We start from the raw sequence: 25,193 nt of genomic DNA on the forward strand, positions 1-25,193 counted from the left end.
TAAACATTTGGATAAAACATTTGGCGCCTTTTACAATATCTGCTTAGATATAATCTGCTAGAATTTTACAAGTTATCCCCCTCATCTGTATGAATTAACACATCTCTCTATATGCTAAATACATAATAACAGATCAACTAGTTTAGTATTATGCGTTGATTAACTTTTCTGGTACTACAAGACATTATAAAATAAACACACAAATAAATGTATAATTTTGGATTGGTAATACTATTGTTTTTCGTGCATGATACTCTGATCCAGTGGATGCACAGTGGAATTTCAGTTATTACCTAATGATCACATGACTACTGACAACCAATGGGTGCAACCGAGAGGATGTAAATATCGCGAGACTTGGGCGCCATTTTTCCTTTGAGAAAGCCTATACAGGCGAAATATACGTCAGGCGGTTGCTCTATCGAGCGGTCTAAGGGTGGGGAGGAGGCACTCTGGAGGGTGGGCTGAATGGTGGCAGCAGTTTCCCTCTAATAACGAAGGTAGCGTTGGACAGACTGGTGATGTTGTTACCAGCACTCGCACAGACTTAATTTTGGGCTTTGCCCCTTTCCAAATTTTGGTGTTGCATTTGCACTAGCGATAGCGAATAGGCCACACTTACTTAGGTGCCTCTGCGAGGACAAAGCGACAGTTATTCTATGCACACCGTATTGGAAACATATATGTCTGTATAATACTGCAAGGTACAGTACACTGGGTCTGTCCTCCCTTTGGTTATTTAACCTACTGTGTTCATGTCCAAACTTTTGGTGTTGCTTTAACATACATCCCAATTGTCCTGTTTTCAGCGGGAGAGTCCCGGCATTGTGAACAGACAGAAGAAAAAAAAAAAAAAAGTTTCTAACCACATCATGAGGGGCGGAACCATCCTTGTCTGAGAGCAGAGGTGTGCCGGAAAGGGCTCTTTCAGTCCTAAACTCCACCCTCTCCCCAGGCTGGAGACTGGAGTTAGTGTAGTGCGGGGGGGGGCTGAAACATGGCGTCAGACTCATCTCACTGGTGCTGCTGCCAACTGCTTCTTTCTTGGGCGAGGGGTTGATTTAGGAAGGAGAATGCCGTGCAGGTGCAGCAGGGCAAGGGAGAGCTAACTTTCTGTCAGTTTCAGCTTGAGTGTGTGAGTAATTTGTGTGTGTGTTATTGTGTTACTTTGTGTGTGTTACTTTGTGTGGGTGTGTGTTACTGTGTGTGTGTTACTGTGTGTGTGTGAGTGATTGGTACATTTGCTGTTGTGTGCGTGATGCCAGCTGTGTCCACACTCATGCCCCTTATCCCCACTCTATTCACACAGTGCCGAGGCAATAAACTCATTCTGTTTTACCATTGGTCTGACATTAAAGTTCCAGGCACAGGTTCTTTCCTCTTCTCTCTCCCCACTAGCCCAGGGCCAAGGCTGTAGCTCTCCGGGTGATGGTGCTGGGAGTTGGTTGTAGTCCAATAACCTGGAAGCCAGTTGCACTTTGACTTTCCACATTCCCTTAGTGTGGACTGCTATACAGCTCCCCCTGCCCATTTAAAGTGATATGGCTTATTTACAATGTCTAAAATGAACATGGTCATCAAGGGGTATGGTCACAAAAATGGGTGTGGCCTAAAAAAAATTTTTGCCACACTACACACGGCACATTTTTTGTCCCTCTTTTCACAACTGTGAAACCAGATCAGGATACATCATATTTTTAAGTGTTTTTATATTTCATTAAATCCCTCTTTTGATTTTAAATGAACTATTAAATGTTATGTTTTATTGAGTGATTCCTTCTTCTACAGACTAGTGGAATGCGAACTGTTGCTTACGTAATTAGCACCCCTTGCACTATTAACTCTTTATTGTTTATCACAAGATATAATAATGACAACACATCAAAGTGTGGACACAATGAATTTATTTTGAATGAATTTACTTTCACTCATCAAAAACATTCTTTAAGGCATTAATTATTCCTTTCATGGTTTCCAAGTTACACACACAATCTAATTATATTATTAATAAGGATGTGCGACCTTGTTATCTCTTCTTTGCAGTTCCTTTCTTTTTGGAACAAATTCATCTTCAACAACTAGTACTGCACTGTAAAGAGATTTTATCAGAATAACGACAGGCTCCTTTATGTTACTTTTCTCCACCAACAAAAACATTTAGAAGTTCTTGTCTGCATTTACAAAATAAATCAGAATATTCCTGGAGGGTTTTATTTGTTATTTAATAAATTGATGCTGGGAAAATGTATCAGGCTGGCCATACATGGGCATATACTCTCTGCCAGGTTGGTCCCTCTTTGCTGAGTCTATTGCATAATAGCTTGTAGGGGCAAACGGGCTGCCTGCCCCACCAATATCGGTCAGTTTTGGAAATCTAATGTGGTCCTTGCCCAACTGGTCCCAATTGCATTGTCCCCAATTGCAATGTGATTGTTGGCCCATAGAATCCAACAAATTTGATCTATGGGTAGACAAATCCGGTAACTATTTGTTTGGGGACCTTACCAGTTGAGTGGATCTTCTGGTGTATGGCTGCCTTTAGTTTGCACATATTAGGTAGTCATACATGGACAGATTTAATCTGTGATTGTGGCCCTTTAGACAAATTAAGCAGTTTATCTGGCCTCTGACTGGCTCACCTGACCAACATAGGCAGAAAATCGGCAAGCTACCAAGCCAGCAAGTTTGATTTTCTTGTCAGATTGGGGACCAAATCAGCTAGTTGCTGCAGTCCTTGCTCAGTCAGCTGGTATGCCCGATGTTATAATAAGTTCGTTTGACCATAGAATCTGGCCAGCTTTATGTCAGGCCTTGTGAATTTCCATATAAAGCGATACAATTTGTCAGGGGGTACGAATTTCCTTCCTGACTGCAAGATGGAAGTCAGACCAGTCCCTGGATTAGCAATGGGTACACAGGGCAGTGGGTGAGACAGTCTGAGTAACTTTTGGAATGTAGTGGTTGTAGCTCATGATTCCATTGGCCCATGTTACAGTCTGGTTGTTCGCCCAGTGGCCAAACGGTCAATCAGATCAACCAGATTTGATCTAGCATGTGGGTGGACAAATTGACTAAATACCCACTTTTTTAGTCAGGCCTTCTGAGTGGACATGGAGAGTGAATGGGATGGTTCATGAGTTACTTTTGGAATGGGAATGTAGAAGTTCTAAGGTATGTTACTACAACACCACCATATTTTGCAGCCCTCAGCCTGGACCATTGAGGCTTTGGGGCAGCTTATACTGACTAGACTAGTACAGTGCTCACATGTTAAACAGTAGCTCAAACTATTCCTGTAGTCCCTAAGAGCAGTGCATAGCATGTGTGCCACACTGTGGGTGTGCAAGCAATAAAGTACCACACAGGAGAGGCCTCAGGAATGTTCCGTACTGATAACTGTACCAGTCTGAGAGCTGCCTGTGTGAGTGTGTGCAGGTGCTAGAGACGGTGGGGGAGGGAAAGTGAAACACATTGTGCCTGAACCACACAACTCCAGTGCAAATGTGGCTGCCAGTGAAACACACAGCTCTCCCTCACACACTTGGGCGTAAACGACTGTTTTCTAATAATTAGTTGAGTAACTTTTGGATGCTTGCTTCCTCAGTAATTGCAGGCAGGGGGTACTGTAACAGATCATACACAGTAGGGTCTTCTGGTAAATAAGAAGAAATAAACCTGGTTAAATGCACTGATATATGCATCATGCTATGTGGGTGCTAGGGTGTATCTGCTATATTGTTTGATTATTGTAACTAATGTACCATTAGTGTGCATTTATATATGTAGGGCCCTATAGGGATACAGGCCCTATAGAGTTAATCTTTTCACCATTTCCTTGGGTTATTGGGTAGAATCCCTGTTACAGAATAACCTTTACAGTGATAGGCTGAGAGATTGGATGACACTGCTCTGACTCACTCATGCCCCTTATCCCCACTCTATTCACACAGTGCCGAGGCAATAAACTCATTCTGTTTTACCATTGGTCTGACATTAAAGTTCCAGGCACAGGTTCTCTGGGGTAGAATAGCTACCCCCATATGTAATAAAAGGCAGTAGCAGTAACCTATAGCAACCGACAGTGTTTTTCAACGGGTGATCAGTAAATGCTACCTGCTGATTGGTTGCTGTGGGCTGCTGCTCCTGGGCAACGTAGACACAAAGATATAGTGGTATGAATTGAAGGTTTGTACAATTTTCAGACCTTGTTGGATTGTCCCAACATTTTTCATACCATGGCGATCGGTCGTTTAATCGATCAGACAGGTAAGATTTTTGTGAGCTAAGGATAATTTCTCTGCATATATTGCCTATCTGACGATATCAATGGGTGACTGGCACTAGAATTTTTGCTGTCAAGGCCAGAACGTTTTCTGATTTTTTTCTTTTACTTCTTTATCTAATCAGAATGGTTAGTGACAGGTTGGATGGTTGGGACATGCGATTGTTCGTTGGATACAAGGATAAAATCTGCACGTCTGTGGCTAGCTTTAGTACCTTTTATTACATTACCCCTTTTGAGTTCTACCCCCAGAGGGCCAGGCTCTGGCAACCTGCAGTCATATGGATATTAAGCTACAGCATGCCAACCAGACAGACATGTAAGGAGTGCTGGGATTTATAGTTAAACAACATGCAGAAGAACTGAGCTGATTAGACTGTTTAGCTTTCCCCAAATTACAGTAATGTATATGTTTAACCGCAAATAACTGGTCTTGGGCAAAATGACCATAGTCACATGGGCACATGAGCTATTCTGCTGGGCCGCCTTTGCTGACAGACAGATATGGTATGCTAAATCTGCTTACTTTTCTGTGAATGTGTGGGCTTATATAGAAAAGATCCAGCTATGGTCTAGTTGTGTTGCTAAATTTACAGAAGCCTTACAACAGGAGACCAGGAAATGTGTAGGGAGAATGATTCTAACTCCAAATAAAGTTTTGTTTTCCTATCTTCAGCCATGGTATTTTATATAACAAGCATTATCTATATTCATGATAGAAGCTCTGCATGATGTTTCCTGCTGGGTAAAGCAAAGTGACACCAATAATGTCGCAGCCTATGGCTTCCATGGCCCTATATTGACAGCTCAGTTCCCAGAACCACTTCATGGTATCACTGTCTCAAGTGGCAGCACTTGGAGAATTCATGGAGATACTTTTTGTCTGAGGCTTGAGGTAATCCATGAAAATACAGGTATGGGACCTGTTATTCAGAATGCTCGGTACCTGGGGTTTTCCAGATAGCAGATCTTTCCGTAATTTGGTAATTTGGTAAACCTATACCAATAAGGATTAATTATATCTCAGTTGAGATCAAGCACAAGGTACTGTTTTGTTATTACTGAGAAAAAAGGAAATTGTTTTTAAAGGGATACTGTCGTGGAAAAACATGTTTTTTACAAAATGTATCAGTTAATAGTGCTACTACAGCAGAATCCTGCATTGAAATCCGTTTTTCAAAACAAGAAATGGATTTTTTTATATCTAATTTTAAAATTTGCTATGGGGCTAGACATTTTGACATTTCCCAGCTGCCCTCAGGTCATGTGATTTGTCCTCTGCGAAACTTCAGTCACACTTTACTGCTGCACTGCAAGTTGGAGTGATGTCATTACCCCTCCCTCCTACAAGCTGCTGTAATGTAAATAGAGCCTTGTCTGCTGAGCCTGTCAATTGAACAATAGGCAGGAATCAAGATAAGCTCCCACTGACACCACTTCAGAAGGACTGAAATCCTGCATACAAACATATAAATAATAATATAGTCCTGTGATCACTGCCCCCACTTACGTTTCAAAAATAAATAAATATATATATATATATATATATATATATATATATATATATATATATATATATATATATATATATATATATATATACACACACAATTCATTTTGGGCACTATAAAAATATTTTATATAGATAGTTTATTTATATTTGTTTACACAAAAATGAATGGCAGAAACACAGGAGTTCACTCCCAGGACTGATGACAGGGAATAGAAAAAGGATAAAATAAGGAGGACATACTTGAAAACCAGGAAAAATTAAGAGGAAGTCTAGGAAGGGTTAAAATAGCTCAGGAGAAAGGAGGCAGTAAGTAGTTAATGTAAAAAGAAGTATTGCAGGCAGGAAAGGAACAAGGTCTGTGTGAGGTGGATAGCAGAGGGAACTCACAGCTCCTTTACCTCATCTAGTAACCAGTAAAACAAACTAGGAAGGCAGCAAGGAGAGAAAGTTCCCCCCTCCAAAGGAATGCAGAGAACAAACTTACAGAACAGCAGGAGCTTTGATAGTGTCTGTGGGAGGAGGGGCTGCTAGTGCTGCTGTAGAGCAGGACTTAGGAAAGTGAAAGTAATTGCTTCCCTGCAAACCATGTGACCTCTCTCCTCCAAACATCACACGCATGGGCAGAGAGGGGAGGGGGAGTGTACAGCTAGATTCTCATGTCGTAGTGCGACCTGGCTTTTCATTACAGAGTGGCTGCCTCCAAGCACACAGGTAATGCTGTGCCTGCTGTTAGAGCAGCACAGGATGAATGTGTAATGAGCAGAAATGGAAGCCCCCATGACAAAATACAAACTAAAATAACTTATGTATGGATTTGTGGATTAACATTTTATTTGCCAGACAGTGTTTATGGATATGTGTTTTTTTATAAAAATGCAAAAAAAAAAAAAAGTTTAAAATGACGACAGATTCCCTTTAAAAATCTGGATCATTGGAATAAAATGAAAATGAAATAAAGAGAAGATTGGCATGTTAACAAATACAGGTTGAGTCTTTTCAAACATGTTACATCTAGGATTGCCAGCAGCTGTTGCACTAGCTTGTTGGGTCTGTAGCTGTGTATAGGTACTGAAGAAAAATAGTCCATCACAGAAGGGGTTGTGGTATATGACTGATGCTCTTCACTCTTATACTTGGTTTATTGCCATCTAATAAATATCATTGCTAAACACTGTTAAATTTAACGCTTGTAAGCGCTTTAGGTCAGGAACCTCCTTTGTGTCTCGGCACAGTACTTTTTGTAACTCTTATGTCACACTATTAGGGATACACCGAACACAGGAATCCTAATTTGCATATGTAAATTAGGGGCGGGGAGGGAAATTGCATGATTTTTTGTAACAAAACAAAGAAGTAAAAAATGTTTTCCACTTCTCAATCCTAATTTGCATATGCAAATTAGGATTCGGTTCGGTATTCAGCTGAATCTTTCGTGAAGGATTCGGGGGTTCGGCCAAATCCAAAACAGTGGATTCGGTGTATCCCTACGCCCTATGGAAATAGTTATCCATACATTCAACAATTCACACTTCTATGATTGATGTCCATTTTTATTCTGTATGCTGTGCTTTCAGTCTGTGCTTAGATCCCTTAGTGTTGCAATAATTAAAACCATGGGGGCTCACTAACTTATGCTCTGATGTTGTGACAGAGGTAGACTGCTCCAACTGCTCATTCTTCTGTAGATCTGTATATTGAACTTTTCGGGTGTGTGTGTTTAGAGGTGGGTTGTGAAGGCCTATGGGCTGGTTGTCGCCTGTAGGGGACGTTTAGTTTATTTCAATGATTTGATTGCTTCCTATGGGAAGACCACTGATAAGGTAGATACTTTTATTGTTTGCCAAACTCAACCTTCTACAGCAGGAAAGTGCATGCAGACCTTTTTGAAGGCATCTACAAGTACTTCAGAAAAAGGTTACCTATGGACAAAGCTACACTGACTGCACATATCTGCAGCTAAATCAGAGCAAAGCAAGGTTGTTGCATGACAGGCAAATTCTCCTTGTAATTATACAAACCTCCAAAACCTTCATAGGCTGAGGCAGCTCAGTGATTATCAGACTAATTGTATGGTAAGTTGTCTTTGTATAGGGCCTCCCAATCATTTCCAAAATGGAACAATAATTTTCTGATGTTCATCATCCACATGTATATAGGTCAGGAATGAGTTCTGCTTGGACCATGGATCTGGGATCTGTGTGCCTTTTAGTAAGCATACATTTGCAAGACCAAATGCAGTCAATAATGCAAGATGTTGTGTATATGTAAGTCTGTATTGTGCAGCTACTAAAAGGTGTTTTTGTTCCTTTCAGATTAGTGTACGTGTGACCACCATGGATGCTGAGCTGGAGTTTGCTATCCAGCACAACACCACGGGAAAACAACTTTTTGACCAGGTAACTGGAATTGGATTTGCTGTGGTTGAAAAAAAATTTAAAAAGAGGTTGTGATGAGCTCAACTCTGTGCTGGCCAAGTTAACTGGATGGTGTGGTTGGTTTATTTTGTAGGGTTCCATTAATCGCATGCAGCAGGCCTGTGTTTGTGGGAGAGTTAAATAAGGTAGATTCATTAGGATGACCAGAGTATAGGGGAAGACAGAAATGGCAAACAAACATAGACCAACAGAACCTTCTGTATTTTCTGATTCCAGAATGCAACACTGACCATTGAGAAAGTTTATAGGTGAGCAAGATGTTCTAGTTCCTTACTCAGATATTGATAGCTGATGCCCTCATCTTGGTTCTCTCTGGATGCGGGTTCTCCAAGTGACATTGCTTTAGGTGTTTCAACTCTTTACGCCTTTAATGATGCACACGACTACTGTAATGCGTTGCCCTTTATAAGCAGCACTGAAACAGCAGTTTCCAAGTTACATGTGTGGTTTTAGGAATAACACTTGTTAAGCAGGACCAAAGCAAACTGGACACTATTCTAATTGTGATCCAGGCTAAAACAGAGAGTCCTTTCCAGTGGTCTGGCATCTATTACAGGTTTGCTACAGTAAGAGGAGACCTATTGTTTGCATCCCCTAAGAATTGGGCCCTCATTGCTTTGGGTCACATTACAATCCAATGATCCATTCTCTGTATCTGACCTATTACTTAAATGTAGGTTCCAGGCATATCCTTACTGCTGACCATCCTGAGGACATCTGGAAAAAGTATCATGGGGGCGGGTGTTCCCTCTGTATGGTATTTATGATATGAATAAACATAACCTATAATACCACATGACTTCCTCCTCACCACTGTTATACATTTGCCATAGCAGTACAGCAACCAAAATAAATAACTTGGGATGGGAAAACCTGTACTGACATGTCGGGACTAGAAGAAAGAGAATTTAAGTCAAGTAGGTAAGTGAAATTCTCATTTTCTTCTGCGTCCATCCATGTCAGTACACACCGGATCTACCAAGCCATGCCCCAAAAACAATGGGTGGGAAAAAACAGAATAAAGGCAATAACCAAACAGATGCTAAGGAGGCCCTGAGTAACAAGGCATCACATTCAACAGGGCAGCTGATAAAAGGCCCTGAGTAACAAAGCATCACATTCAACAGGGCAGCTGATAAAACGTATAGCCCCTGAAAAGGTAGACGAAAGGCACAAGAGCATGAACAACATGTCCTTGGACATAGAAAGCAACTGACAACAAGAGCTAGAAAAACCACCCACTAAATTGCAGAGAGCGGCACTTGATGAGGATCAAGCATTGCAGATCAATAATAGCCATATTCTGCTTTAAGGGTTCCCTCAGCGACTAGAGTGATACCTGCAATATGGCTATTGAACATAAAACCCCACCTGGGAAAGTCCTGCAACTGTTAAAACAAAAGGCCACCTAGGCCCTAACCAGAACAATGGCGCTGGCCATCTCAGAACTAAAATACCCTAGAAACCACCTGGAAACCAATATATCCAGATCAAAAACTAACCACAACTTTGATGCATCTATCACTAGTGCTGGAGAACTCCATACCACACAAGCAATAGCACATAAGCCAGCTATTGTGAATGCCACCCTTGGAGACAAGGCCACCACACACAATTTCCACACATGCAACAACAGAGCACAAGCCAGTATTGAACTTGCAAAATACTGGCCCACAAGCCAGTCTTATAGCTAATAAGTAGTAGCATACAAGACAAAAACAATGCATAAAAGGCAGAGGCAAGGTAAGCTATAAAACTGACAACATATGACCAACCGCAGCTACTGAATACCATTCAGCACCAAAACTAGCTATGGGCTGTGTAACTCAGAGAAAACAACAGCTGATGGTGCGACTAATGCTAGGTCCAACCAAACAGCCCATCATGCCCAATGCTGGTGTAATCAGAACCATGCATGCAAGGATTGGACAAGGACAATAATAAAAACCAGTGGCCACCTAAGCCAAGGGCCACAGAAAAAAGGCCAACAGCCTGAGAACCCTGGTAAAATGCCAGCAAACATCTGAGCTAAGTGCTATGGAAAAGACTAGCAGCTTCAAAACACTGTCAAAAGACTAACAAAACAAATGAGCCAAGGGCCCTGGAAAAAGGCCACATGAGCCAAAGGCTCATGCAACAGGCCAGCAGAACAAAAGCCAAGGGCCCTGGTAAAAGGCCAGCAGACCCATGAGCCAAGGTCAAGGCCAGCAGAATCATGAGCCAAGGGCCATGGTCAAGGCCAGCAGACCCATGAGCCAAGGGCTACGGAAAAAGGCCAGCAGACCCATGAGCCAAGGAAAAAGGCCAGCAGACCCATGAGCCAAGGAAAAAGGCCAGCAGACCCATGACCCAAGGAAAAAGGCCAGCAGACCCATGAGCCAAGGGCCATGGAAAAAGGCCAGTAGAACCATGAGCCAAGGACCATGAAAAAACCAGCAGACCCATGAGCCAAGGAACATGGAAACAGACCAGCAGACCCATGAGCCAATGGCCATGGTAAAAGGTCAGCATACCCATGAACCAAGGGCCATAGTAAAAAATCCAGCAGACCCAAGAGGCAAGGGCTATGGTAAAACCAACAGCAGCAGTGTGCTGCCCCAGCAGTTAAAGTTATCAGGGTTAGAATATATATGTTTGTTTATATGCATACCCATTGTTATGCTGCTACCTAGTGACCAAAGTTATTCAGCAGGCTCTGTATTTCCTTGTTTGTAAACCCTCCTCCTATTCCTTCCTTATGTGTGACGTCGGTTCCTCCCATCATCCTCTTGTGTTCCTGCCTTCCATGAGTGTGGAGCTACTCTAAGGGGTAGGAAAGAAATATTCTTTTTGACCTGCAGCACTTATTCATCCACTGCTACATTTGTCTATCCACCTCAAATAAAGCAGATTTGTGGACTACAAGTGTCTGGTGAGTTCAGCTATCTGGCAAAGATTGTCCTCCGTGGTTGTTACAGCTCCATACAGGCCCAGCAGGGAGGTCTCACGGGGATTCAGCCATTAATACAGCAATTGGAGTCAGAATAGTCAAAAATAATATAATTCTATAACCTGCTGTCACACTGTATGTTCCATCAAGTCTCCACTCACTGGCAAGTCATTTATATTCAATCTGCAGCCAAGTTTAATGCAGTCTAACAACTCCCTGCAAGCACATGGTTATACAAGTACATGCTGTTCCCTGTGAATGTTCAGGACTGTTTTATGCAACTGGATTGTGTTATTGTGCTGCTCAAGCTGCTGTATACACTGCTCTCAGTGTCCTACTATAACACTGCTGCAGTTTGGCCCACACCCCTGCCACTGCTGTAACTTTCTTAAAGAGACAGTTACCATTTTCAGCAAAAGTGCAAAATGTCTCAGCAAGGCTCTGTGCATTCATTTTCAACCGAAGCTAACCAAGTGCACCGTGCACCAGAGCTCACAGACATCCAGGGAGAAAACCCCATATATACTTCAGAGCAAAGCGTCAGGCCCAAGCGCATAATAAAGCCATCTCAAAATTAATTAATTATGAGATTAAAAGGGATGAGTTTTCAAGCAATTTATCAGAACTATGGGATAGAACTGTGCAATGCATGTCTGTTCATGCTAACTATGAACGTTATCAGCGGCTGTCTGCTAAATATACTACCTTCTTAAGGTACTAATATAGAGGAATCCTCAGCAGAGATAAACAGATCTGAAGCCTTAGACCACGAAAGAGTCTTTTTGGTGCAAAGCGCTAAGGATAAGGCAGAGCTCAAGATTACACACTTGTAAGAGACTAGGTGTAGGATCCACATCATCACGGCTCATATCACGATCTTCCAAGACCTCTCATTCTAGGAAATCCACACTAAGTGACAAGCTTATAGAGGCCCGTGCTAATGCGGAAGCAGTTAAGGTGCAATTTTCCTATGCTAAAAGAGAGGTTAAACTTAAAGCAGAAATTCAAGCAGAAGCTGCACGCCAGCAATCAGAGGCAGCAGCAGAAGCTGCACGCCAGCAATCAGAGGCAGCAGCAGAAGTTGCAAGGCAGCAAGCAGAAGCTGCACGTAAAAGGGCAGAAATGGAAGCTGAATTAGAAATTCTTCAAATGGAAAAGGAAAAGGCAGCAGCTTTTGCAAGGTTAAAGGTCTTTGAGCAAGCACTGGAAGAATCGCATGAACCAGACTGCCCTATCCCAGCAGAGTCTGAAGATCCTATTGAACGCACAAATAAATATGTACTAAACCGGGATGCATCTAATGACAACCAACCAATCTTACAAAATCCAAGGATAAATCCTGCAACTCATAATACAGGTCAGTCTCTTTTACCTGTTAATACTAACACTGCTGTACCTTACAGTACCCAAACCATGGAGCTGCCACCGCTGGCACAGTGACAGACCAACCACACAGACGTAGTCACTCAGTTTGAGATGATACCCCCTACCATGCCAGGTGAATTGCAGTGACAAACCTCAGTTTAAACTAGAGCCAGCAAAAGCCTTCCAGACCGAACCACTGCTTAATGCTTACGCCACTTCATTTTATCCTGGTTCATCTCACCTTTATACACCGGGAAGCTTATACAACCCCCAGGTTCCCCAGGCACCAAAGAGTGAGAGATCAGACCTGTCTGACTTTGCCAGGTACATGATACGTCATGAGCTCATTAACGTTAGTCTCTCAAGGTTTGAACACTGGCAATCTGGGCAGCTAAGTGGCAAATGAGATTCAATGTTGATAAATGTAAAGTCATGCACCTGGGATGTAAGAATATCCAAGCCACTTATACCCTTAATGGGACTGCACTAGGCAAATCCATTATGGAAAAGGACCTTGGAGTCCTTGTAGATGATAAACTTGGCTGTAGCAAGCAATGCCAGTCAGCAGCATCAAGGGCAAATAAGGTCTTGAGCTGTATTAAAAGGGGCATAGAGTCACGGGAGGAGGGGGTCATTCTTCCACTGTATAGAGCACTTGTAATGCCCCATCTAGAATATGCCGTACAGTTTTGGTCTCCATCACTCAAACAGGACATTATTGTATTAGAGAGGGTACAGAGAAGGGCAACTAAGCTGGTAAAAGGTATTGAAAATCTTAGCTATGAGGAAAGACTGGCCAAATTGGAGATGTTCACGCTGGAGAAGAGGCGCTTAAGGGGTGATATGATGACTGTATAAATATATAAGGGGATCATATAATAATCTCTCTAATGCTTTATTTACCAGTAGGTCTTTCCAGCTGACACGAGGTCACCCATTCCGATTAGAAGAAAAGAGGTTCCGCCTAAATATTCGGAAGGGGTTTTTTACAGTGAGAGCTGTGAAGATGTGGAATTCTCTCCCTGAATCAGTTGAACAGGCTGATACATTAGATAGCTTTAAGAAGGGGTTGGATGGCTTTTTAGCAAGTAAGGGAATACAGGGTTATGGGAAATAGCTCATAGTCCAAGTTGATCCAGGGACTAGTCCGATTGCCATTTTGGAGTCAGGAAGGAATTTTTCCCCTCTAAGGCAAATTGGAGAGGCTTCAGATGGTTTTTTGCCTTCCTCTGGATCAACTGGCAGATAGGTAGTTAACAAACAAAAAAAAAAAAAAAGGTTGAACTCGATGGACATGTGTCTTTTTTCAACCTTACTTACTATGTTACTATGTTACTATGTTACTATGTTTGATGGCTGTCCTGAGAATTATAAAGCATGGAGATCTACATTTAAAGCTGCAATTGCTGACCTCAACCTCACAGCCAAAGAGGAACTTGATTTTACTCATCAAATGGCTAGGTCCAGAGTCTGCAGATCGTTTTAAGAGACTAAGAGCTGTGCATGTTGACTACCCAGATGCAGGTCTTGCTGCTGCTTGTGGAAGACTTGAAAAAAATTATGGCAGGTCTGAAGCCATAGAAAGTGCCTTTTTTAAGAGACTACAATCTTTCCCAAAAATAACCAACAAAGACAATCACAAGCTGCAAGAGCTCAGTGACCTTCTGATAGAGCTAGAGTTAGCTAAGGCAGATCCTCGCCTCTCAGGACTTAGCTATTTGGATACAGCGCATGGTGTGAACCCAGTAGTGGCGAAGCTACCATACGGGTTGCAAGAGAAGTAGGCCACAGCGGGCTCAACGTACAAGAAACAATACAATGTATCCTTTCCTCCATTTTCATACTTCTGCAAATTCATCGGCGACTATTCCTGGGTCAAGAATGATCTAAGCTTCAGCTTTAGTGAACCCAACCTTTCTGCCTCACCATCTGCATGGAATGACAACACAGCTACTAAACACAGAGACTTGCGTGGCACTGTGTCTGTCAGAAAGACAGACATCCCTCCTGCTACAAACTCTTTAGCTGACACAACTTCTTCTGCTGGGAAAACCGAGGATCCCAACCGTCGGTGTCCAATTCACAAGAAACCACATCCACTTGAGAAATGTCGTGGGTTCAGGGCAAGGTCTTTACAGGAGCGCAAGGAGCATCTCCAGAAGTTTGGGGTCTGCTATAAGTGTTGTGCCTCCTCAGACCATATTGCTAAGGACTGTAAGACTGTTAAGTGTACTGAGTGCAGCAGTGACAAGCATATTGCAGCAATGCATCCAACACCTCTTCCTGATAGTCCACAGTCTCCAACCCCCATCTCAAATCATGGCGGGGAGGAACAAGGATGTGTTCCTGCTTCAACAAAGATTTCAACTTCGTGTACCGAAGTCTGCGGAGAAGGCTATAGTCCCAAATGCTGTGCCAAAGTATGCCTAGTCCAGGTATATCCTGAAGGTCGACCGGAGAAAGCAATAAAGACTTATGCTATGCTTGATGACCAAAGCAACAGATCTTTGGCAAGACCACAGTTCTTTGAGATTTTCAACATCAAGGGAGATGCAGAACCCTATACCCTCAATACCTGTGCTGGTCATATAGAGACTCTGGGCAGGAGGGCTAATGGGTACATTATCTCCTCAATTAAAGGTAACATTCATCTGCCTTTACCTACACTAATTGAATGTGATGAGATACCTAATAACAGGGAAGAGATTCCCACACCAGAAGCTACATGCCACCAACCTCACTTGGCACCTCGCCAGTCAGATTCCTGCCATTGAAAGGGATGCTGAAATCCTGCTCTTGTTGGGAAGAGACATTCTTACAGTCGATAAGGTACGGCGACAGCGCAATTGTCCTCGTGATGCTCCCTATGCGCAAAGACTTGACCTAGGCTGGGTAATAGTGGGCGATGTTTGTCTAGACAAAATGCACAGGCCATCTGAATTTGCCTCCTTTAAAACTCCTGTATTGCGAAGTGGACAAGCAACTCACTTCACACCATGCCCACATCATTTTGAGTTAAAGGAGAATCCTAAGTATCTGATGCCAGTATCCAGTGTCACTCCCATCTTCTGTGATGACAACTTTGGGGATACAGTGTTTCATACTACAAGTGATAACAAAATTGCACCTTCCATTGAGGACAAGAGTTCATAAAAATTATGGACACTGAATTCTTTAAAGACAACTCTAACAGTTGGGTTGCACCCAAACCATCATGAGCAAGCCATGTCCAGATTTGCCTCACTGCAGAGAAACCTTAAAAGCAAGCCTGAAATGAAAGAACATTTTATTGCCTTTATGAAGAAAATATTTGACAATGATCATACTGAACGAGCCCCACCACTACAAGAACACAATGAATGCTGGTACCTACCTTCCTTTGGCGTGTATCACCCATGCAAACCAAAACAAATCAGGGTGGTATTCGACCTAACTAACAACCTTGTAGGAGTACTTATGAGGTTCAGAAGGTAGCCAGTTGCAATCACAGCCGATATCCAGCAGATGTTCCATTGTTTTATCATACGAGAGGACCATAGAAAGTTTCCTCTGGCACCGCAATAATGACATCAACAGCAGAGTAATGGAATACCGCATGAAAGTGCATGTCTTCGGTAACAGTCCATCACCTGCTGTTGCTACATATGGTCTAAGAAGGACTGCTCGTGAAGGTAAATGTGAGTATGGCGCAGATGCTCAACACTTTGTAGAGAGAGACTTCTACGTGGATGACGGCCTTAAATCTTTACCAACAGATGAAGAGACTATTGACTTATTCAGAAGGACACAATGTATGCTTTCTGATGCTAACCTCTGAATCCACAAGATTACTTCAAACAGTACAGCTGTAATGAAAGCCTTCCAGTCTAATGATCATGCCACAGAATTTAAAAACTTAAATTTGGGAACAGATGAGCCACCCATTCAGAGAAGCCTTGGTTTAAGATTGGCCTTATTGCACGACGCATTTGGCTTCCAGGTTACCACGGCAGATAAGCCATTTACCAGACGTGGTGTATTATCAATAGTGAACAGCCTGTATGACCCACTGGGGTTTGTAGCACCCATCACCATACAAGGTAAATCCTTACTAAGACAGCTATCAGAGACTGTTAAGGACTGGGACACTCCCTTACCAATTGATAAGCAATCAAAATGGGAGTCATGGAAGCATTCTTTAAAGGCCCTGGAAGAGCTTCACATACCTAGGTGCTATACTTCAAATTTCTTGCTGCCAACCAGGAGAGAGAGAGTCATGTTTTCTCAGATGCATCTACTGAGGCCATAGCGTTTGTGGCCTACCTCAAGGATAACTCAGAATCTACAACTTCTGCAGATATCTTCGGTCTCTTGGATCCAGACAGAGACTTTGAGATTCATCTTGAAGTTTCAACCCTTGCAAAAAAATTGCTAAGGATGGTGCCACAAAGACTTTCAATGGGCCCATCACTTAACTTGTTTTGATCTTACCCTTTGGGATTGAACTCTTATTTGCTTCAACACTTAAAGCAAGAGACTCCCTCCGATTTCCACTAAGAACCTACTAAGGACATTGGGTTATTTTACAATGCCATGTTTATTGCACTGCATGCTTGTTTTCCTCTTTGTTTTTCAGATGACAGGAAAGATCTTCAAGCAAAACTGCTCAATGTTTATTTTGCCTTTTCTTAACTGGCGTTATGTTTATTATAATATAGTGGTATCTAAAAATACCAGACGGGGAGTGTGCTGCCCCAGCAGATAAAGTTATCAGGGTTAGACTATATATGTTTAATTGCTTATGTTTATATGCATACCCATTGTTATGCTGCTACCTAGTGACCAAAGCTATTCAGCAGGCTCTGTATTTCCTGGTTTGTAAACCCTCCTCCTATTCCTTCCTTATGTGTGACGTCAGTTCCTCCCATCATCCTCTTGTGTTCCTGCCTTCCATGAGTGAGGAGCTACTCGTAAAGGTTAGGAAAGAAATATTCTTTTTGACCTGCAGCACTTATTCATCCACTGCTACATTTGTCTATCCACCTCAAATAAAGCAGCTTTGTGGACTACAAGTGTCTGGTGAGTCCAGCTATCTGGCAAAGAGTTTCCTCAGTGGTTGTTACAGCTCCATTGAAGCCCAGCAGGGAGGTCTCACGGGGATTCAGCCATTATTACAGCAGTTGGAGTCAGAATAAGCAGCACTTGAAGGTCAGCATCCATGAGAGTTAAGACCATAACAAGGGCTCTAACACAAGCCAAGAGCCATAATGAAGGTCAGAGGCCACACAAGCCAAGCTCCATGACAAGAGGCCAGAGGCCACCCAAACCGAGGGCCATAGATAACTAGCTGGCTTCAAGCCTGTTAAGGTGCCAGCAGACATTACAGTAAGTGCCCTTCAGCATACCAACAATTAAAGAAGGGAAACATACAGCCACCAAAACTCAGTAGATGTAATTGCACTACAACTGAGCTCCCAACTAAAACCACCAGATGGGAATAGAATCAAAAATGCACCATACAATAAGGAAAACTGCATATTAAGAGTGGAAACATCACAGGAAAAAATGGGGTACAATACTGCTACAGCAGAACAAACCCCTAGCCAGTCCTGAAAATATCTGGTATAATAAGAGCACACATACCTACTGTGTCTGCACAGAGAACCCAGGCTCACAAGTCTAAGACCTCATATGACAACAATACAAGAAGTCAGAGGAACACAGGCACCCCACGATATAACATGAGCTAGACAGTAGGAATACTAAGGATTGTTGGCAGGACTATTCCAGTCAGGTGGAACACTACTTGTTAGGAGCAGACTCATAAGAAATGAGGTGCCATACTGCTTCAGCAGTGCAGTCAAATCAGTAAAGGTGCCACACCTACACTGAATCGCCTTTTGAAGCGTTGGTTGCACAGCTGTGTTCCTCTCTGCCAAGGACTATATCCACAGTAAAGCAATAAATCCAGCAGCACTCCAATATGTGAATCAATTATTTATTCATTATTATGTGAATCAATTATTTATTCATGCCATTAGCAGAGCTCTGCTAATGGCATGAATAAATAATTGATTCACATATTGGAGTGCTGCTGGATTTATTGCTATACTGTTTCAGCAGTGCAATCCTTTAAACCAGTGCTGAAAGTACCTTGTAACATGAGCAAATATAACCTCTGTGTCTGCACAGAGGACTCAGGTTCACCAATATGAAACTTAAAATATTAAATAGCAAAGAGGCCCGGAAGGAACATCTGCACCTTAAAAGATAGTGACTAGTCAGCAGGATGGAAACTCCAGCCAAATCCCTGATGGCGTTTAGCTGAGGGACTTAATTAGCTAATTAGCATGCAGACTTCCCAGTGCACTGAACATTTTAAACATTCAGTGGATACTGAAAAATCATACACACCAGATTCAGGTTGTTATAACTAGCCGATATCCATACCCATAGCCCCTTTGCAGAAGTTCCGTAAAACCTTAAGTAACTCAGAAGAAATGGGGGAGGCCAAGAAAAGCTCACAGGTAACAATGTGGGAAGCCAACACATGTATTTATTCCCAAAAAGCACTAGATTGAATCTTGTGCTTTTGCTGGACATATAGCAGGGGGGCTATTTAAGCACAGGGCTAGAACCATGGATATACCCACACCTGCATTTCTTCCCAATAAGCGATAATTTACAGATTATGCATTTTGGGGCATCAAGTAAATTCAAGAAAAACCAAAAACCTGTGTTTGACTTTTATCAAAATTCACCAATAAAAAATGAGTGAGGAGGGAGATCCTACCTCCCTGGTGGTAAGGAGGAAGTTATGTGGTCTTATAGGTCATGATTAATTTTGATTGGCTATGTTTTAGGTCCTACCTCCAGGTCTGGGAGGGGCAATACTGCTCGTGTGTACTGACATGGAGGGACGCAGAAGAAATATTTTTTCTTATCTCTAACCTTGTTATTGCCCTGATCAATGGCTGATCATCCAAAGGGGGCTTGGACTAAAAAGTCCAACAATCATTGGTTTAGTGTGACCATTGAGTGTATAGAGTCTCCATTTTGGTGAGGCTAGGGTTTATAAACTCTTTGTATATACTCATAAATGTATAGCATGAAAATGGGATTTTTTTCTTCTAATCTGACTTTCAAATTCCCTCAGTGTTTGGTTAGTTTGGCTGAGGCTACACTTGATTTCTAGATGTGAGGCACATGTAATTTAGAGATTTTTCTCATTATTGCATTGTTCTGACTTCAGGGTTTACACATTGGCTCCCTCCGCTGGTCTTGAAAGGTTTCACTTATTCTATACCCTGTTTAAGCAGGTTTGTTAAATTGATTCTTTTTTTTAGTACAGCCTAAAAGGCAGTTGTCCATACATATGGGTACTTATTCACCCCTGAACAGGCCATTACTGTCTGAGTGGCTGATCAAGGAAAGAGTTATGCGGATTATATATTGCTGATATTACAAGAAACAATAGCCCTAAGATTGGACCCATTTCTAAGTAAATAAACTTACAGGTTATAGTTAGCGACACCCTGTCTAATGAGACACCCTGCAGCAAACCGAGCTGACAGAGCGATAACCTTGCTGTGTGAGGGAACCAATGTGTTTGTGTTGTGGCATGGAACTGTAGGGAAGCAAATATCTGGGAAAAATTGTAATAGAGTGCTGTGCAAACATGATACAAGATCTACAAGAGCAGCCACGGGAGGATCACTTTGGTTCTATGGTGACATAAATGTCTAATCATGTTTGGTTCCTTTCTTTTATCAGCCACTTCTTTGAAAGGACCAGTAACATCAAAAAAAAAATTAAAAAAAAAATTGTTAGAATACATCGAAAAACACCAAGACTAATGAAACTTTAAAATAGCAAAGCCTTTATTAAGAAATAACTTAACAAAACTCTGCTCCTCTTCAGAAAAGGCGACAGGGCGACCATCCATCCTGCACCGCTTGATTTCTCCTCCCTGTCTATCGCCCGTATTCTACTGACAGCATGTGAAGGAAGAGCAACAAGGGACACTAATATTAGGCTTTAGGATTTGTAAACCCATTCACAATCTGTCGGCTTCCATTTATTCATTAGCGCTAAGGACTTTCCCCTATGCTTTTGCTAAAGTGAACACACGCATTGCCCAAGAACACAATCCATGGAAGCCGACAGATTGTGAATCGGTTTACAAATCCTAAAGCCTAATATAAGCATTATTTATATTCTAATTAGCGCAAAACAGAAAAGGGCAAACTTGGCATTTCATCAGTAATATATGAACCGTCGCATCAGACTGAAGGATAACCTATGAGTGACACCCAGTGAGCGGTGCTAAAAATGGGAAACTTTGGAACGGTTGCAATAAATGCCCATGGGCACCTTACTTACGGAGGACCGGGCACCGCAGCTGGAGAGAATCCCCGGGGCTTCAGCACCCTCCAGACACTGGCGACAGAAGTCGTGCAGGGGAGAACGTGCAGCCTGTGGCAGGAGCCGAGGCCGAACAGGTGCCGCAACATTCTCCTCCTCCTGTGCTGCCGGACACCTGGGAGCTAATAGGGGGCCTGCCTGAAATTGCCTTCCTCTGTGGCTTATGGTACATGAACACTCCAGGCTCGGTGTGGCAGCTGCAAGGCATGGGTACACACCCCTTCTCTCCGTTCACTTGCTTCGGTTCTTTTGCTTGGAGTTGTTACTCTTCCTTCACATGCTGTCAGTAGAATATAGGTGATAGCCAGGGAGGAGAAATCCAGCGATGTGCGATGGATCGTCGCCCTATCACCTTTTCTGAAGAGCAGCGGAAGCAGAGTTTCAGTAAGTTATTTTTTTATAAATGCTTTGCTATTTTAAAGTTTAATTTGTCTTGGTGTTTTTTTTTCGATGTATACTAAAGATTTTTTTAAAAAATTTGATTTTACTTGCCCTTTAATTGTGTATTGCGCTGGTGTTATTTGGCAGCAATTTGTTTAAAGGGACGCACATCCTAGTGCTCTCACAGGAAGCACATGTGCATGCAGGCATACAGGCAAAATCAGGTCTGTGTAACATAGAAGTCTATTTATTTTCAGTCAGCAGTTGCAGCTGCATTCCACATTCTGTTTATCCCGGCATCCATAGCAACTATAACTGCAAAGTGTTATTCTTCAGTCATCTTGAAAAGAGCAGGCCATGAATCATGAAGGCAGATTCAGCATTGTTGCTGTTGATATAGAGACTCAAACTTTTTTTTTTTAAATGGGAATTTCAACCAGCTAATCATTTATCTGTTCCTGTCCCAGTGGAGCTTACAATCTAAGGTCCCTATCACAGTCACACACACAGGTGCTGGTACATTTCTAGAGTATGGAAGGAAACTCACCCAGCCACAGGTAGAATTTATAAGCTCCTTGCAGAAGGTGCCCAGGCCAGAATCAAACCCAGTGCCCAGTACTGCAAGGCAGCAGTGTTAATCGTTGCACCACCACACTGTTTATATAAAACAGTTCACTTCTCCTGTGCTGAAGCAGTACCCCTATGCAAATGTCAAGGCAATAATTGGAAACAATATACACATCCCAGGATGCCATTGGTACCAGTTATTTTACATTAAGCGCAATGAAGCAGATAAGGGAAAGCATTTGTAAGAGCACTGTGCGAACATGATAGAAGATCTTGCGCTTTAGTATAAGTTTACTCCCTGTTGACTCTCTTACCCCATCCAAACAATCAGTTTTTTAATCTATCCCATGTTGATAAGACCAGTGGTGAAGCTGGTAACTGACCACCTAAAGTAAACCCATAAAATAAAGTTCATTAAGGGCAGAGACACACGCTGCGATTCGGGGAGATTAGTCGCCCGGCAACAAATCTCTTATTCAGAGCGGCTAATCTCCCCAACTTGCCTTCCCGGCTAGAATGAAAATCACTGGCGGGATGGCACTCGGAGCAATTTGTTTTCTGAAGTTGCCTCACGAGGGAATTACGGAAAACAAAATGCTCCAAGTGCCATCCCACTGGTTACATTCTAGCCGGCGGGGAGGCAGTTTGGAGAGATTAGTCGCCCGGAACAAGAGGAGATTTGTCACCGGGCGACTAATCTTCCCGAATTGCAGCGTGTGTCTTTGCCCTTATGGTTAATAAGCCCCTGCTGATAAAAGTGGTGTGTTGTTGCAGCTATCCCAGTTCCCAGAAGGATGCTAGAATTCTGATAGGAGCAGACAAATGCATTATGTCCCAGGCTTTTGGCCATACTGAGATCCCCAGTTTCTGACGTTTGCATCATGACAGCCGGCACTGATATTGCTCATGTCTGTGTTGCATTTTATTCTTCCTTGAATTTGCTATGTTCCTGTATGAAATTGGCAGGCCCTGAAAATAAAGGAAATTTTGCACTGGCTTATATCTGGTTGGCTTCTTATGCATGCCCGTGGTACTTGAGATGGTCATACACAAATATACCCTTTAAATGTTCAAAATTTTTCACTTTTTAGAAGACAGGAGCACTGGATCAGAGTCTAAGCTTGGTGATTATATTCACTGGGTGGTGTCTAACACACTGTCACCCCCCCAGTGAATTTCACTTTACTTTAAGAGGATTCCTCCTTTTAGCACCATTATTTGTGTTTGTACAGTCATACTGCTGGGCAAATAAAGGCATTATGTGCTTCTTGTATGTGCTTAATCTCTGCCCATACCCTTTAGGTTATCCATGTACCAGTCATTTTCTGACTCTCAAGCACAAGTTGCTCTTTTGGATTAGTTGTTACATTTGGTGCCTTTGTACAAGTTGTAACACAATATTTGCTTGTTTTTAATAGGTTTTTTTGACCTGCGGATGGAGCAGAGAGTGTATTTTGAGACCTGATTCATGAATCAAAGGAGAAACAGTATTTAGCATTGCTGTTTTGTAATGCTTAGCTCAATACTGAACACCTTCGTGGCGTTTGTATGTTCTCACCATGCCTGTATTGGTTTCCACCAGTGTTCCAATTGCTTCCCACAAACCAGAAAGTTAATTTGCTCTTGATTTAATTACCAATATTATTATCCTTTATATAGCACAAACATATTCTATATCACTTTACATACATAAAATTTTCACCTTGTCCTAGTGGAGCTTAATATCTGCATTCATCTACATTTCCGGAGTGCAGGAGGAAAGTGGAGTACCCAGAAGAAACCTGTGCAAACATGGCTAGGGCCCTAGGCCTGAACCTAGGACACCAGACCTGCAAGGTAGCAATGGCCAACTGTAGCTAGCAGGTTGACCTTGTAATAGAACTTCAAATAATGTACCATGAATCAGCCCTATAGATGTTCGGCTTTTATCTGGCTTAATTTGTGTACATGGTTGTACATTAAGCAGTTCTGTTCATGGGTACTTTTTGCTGCTTCTTCCACAGGTTGTGAAAACCATTGGCCTTCGGGAAGTATGGTTCTTTGGGCTACAGTATCAGGACACAAAGGGCTTCTCCACATGGCTAAAGCTCAACAAGAAGGTAACTGTTCTATGTTCACCATGTTATTTTTGGGAGCCCGTTGAAAATATTGATTTTTAGCTAGTATTTGTATTGACTGTTAATCTTAATGCAGTTGTTAAAGGGAAGTGTACCCTGTTATTCTTTAGATGAAAGCTTTATTGTGTGTAATTATCTGCAGAATATTCCCATTTGTTTCATAGTTAAATCGGGTTGAAAAAGACAAAGTCCATCAAGTTCAACCCCTCCAAATGAAAACCCAGCATCCATACACACACCCCTCCCTACTCTCACATAAATTATATATACCCATATCTATACTAACTATAGAATTTAGTATCACAATAGCCGTTGATATGTCTATCCAAGAAATCATCCCAGCCACTCTTAAAGGCATTAGCAGAATCAGCCATCACATCACTCGGCAGTGCATTCCAAAACCTCACTGACCTTACTGTTAAGGACCACCTACGTTGCTTCAAATGAAAGTTTTTTTTCTTCTAGTCTGTAGGGGTGGCCTCTGGTACAGTGATCCTCTTTATGGGTAAAAATGTCCCTTGCTATTTGTCTATAATGTCCTCTAATGTACTTGTAAAGTGTAATCATCTCCCCTCGCAAGGGCCATTTTTCCAGAGAAAACAACCCCAAACTTGACAGTCTACCCTCATAATTTAAGTCTTCCATCCTCTAACCGGTTTAGTTGCACATCTCTGCACTCTCTCCAGCTCATTTATATCCCTCTTAAGGACTGGAGTCCAAAACTGCACTGCATACTCCAGATGAGGCCTTAGCAGGGACCTATAAAGAGGCATAATTATGTTTTCCTCCCTTGAGTTAATGCCCTTTTTTATGCAAGACAGAACTTTATTTGCTTTAGTAGCCACAGAATGACACTGTCCAGAATTAGATAACTTATCTACAAAAACCCTAAGATCCTTCTCATTTAAGGAAACTCCCAACACACTGCCATTTAGTGTATAACTTGCATTTATATTTTTTTGCCAAAGTGCATAACCTTGCATTTATCAACATTGAACCTCATTTTCCAGTTTGCTGCCCAGTTTCCACAATTAAGTATCATCTGCAAAAATAGAAACACTACTTTCAATGCCCATCACCAGGTCATTGATAAACAAGTTGAAAAGCAAGGGAACTAGCACAGAGCCCCGTGGTACTCCACTAACAACATGGAAAATATTCCATTTCTCTATCCAGGTACAAATACTATGTTCCAGGCCAA

At 42.2% G+C, this 25,193-nt stretch overlaps 1 protein-coding gene across 2 annotated transcripts in view; it reads left to right on the forward strand.

Annotated features, from left to right (window-relative positions):
* msn.S (moesin S homeolog) overlaps window positions 1–25,193 on the forward strand; it is a 67,255-nt gene that overhangs the window by 26,693 nt on the left and 15,369 nt on the right. For both annotated transcript variants that reach the window (XM_018232910.2, XM_041575066.1), the window contains exons 2-3: window positions 8,108–8,191; window positions 23,879–23,974. In XM_018232910.2, the coding sequence (XP_018088399.1) occupies window positions 8,108–8,191; window positions 23,879–23,974 (180 nt within the window). The remainder of the gene's footprint in view (window positions 1–8,107; window positions 8,192–23,878; window positions 23,975–25,193) is intronic.

The sequence above is a fragment of the Xenopus laevis genome, chromosome 8S (assembly GCF_017654675.1).
Source record: "Xenopus laevis strain J_2021 chromosome 8S, Xenopus_laevis_v10.1, whole genome shotgun sequence".
Taxonomy (NCBI): Eukaryota; Metazoa; Chordata; class Amphibia; order Anura; family Pipidae; genus Xenopus; species Xenopus laevis.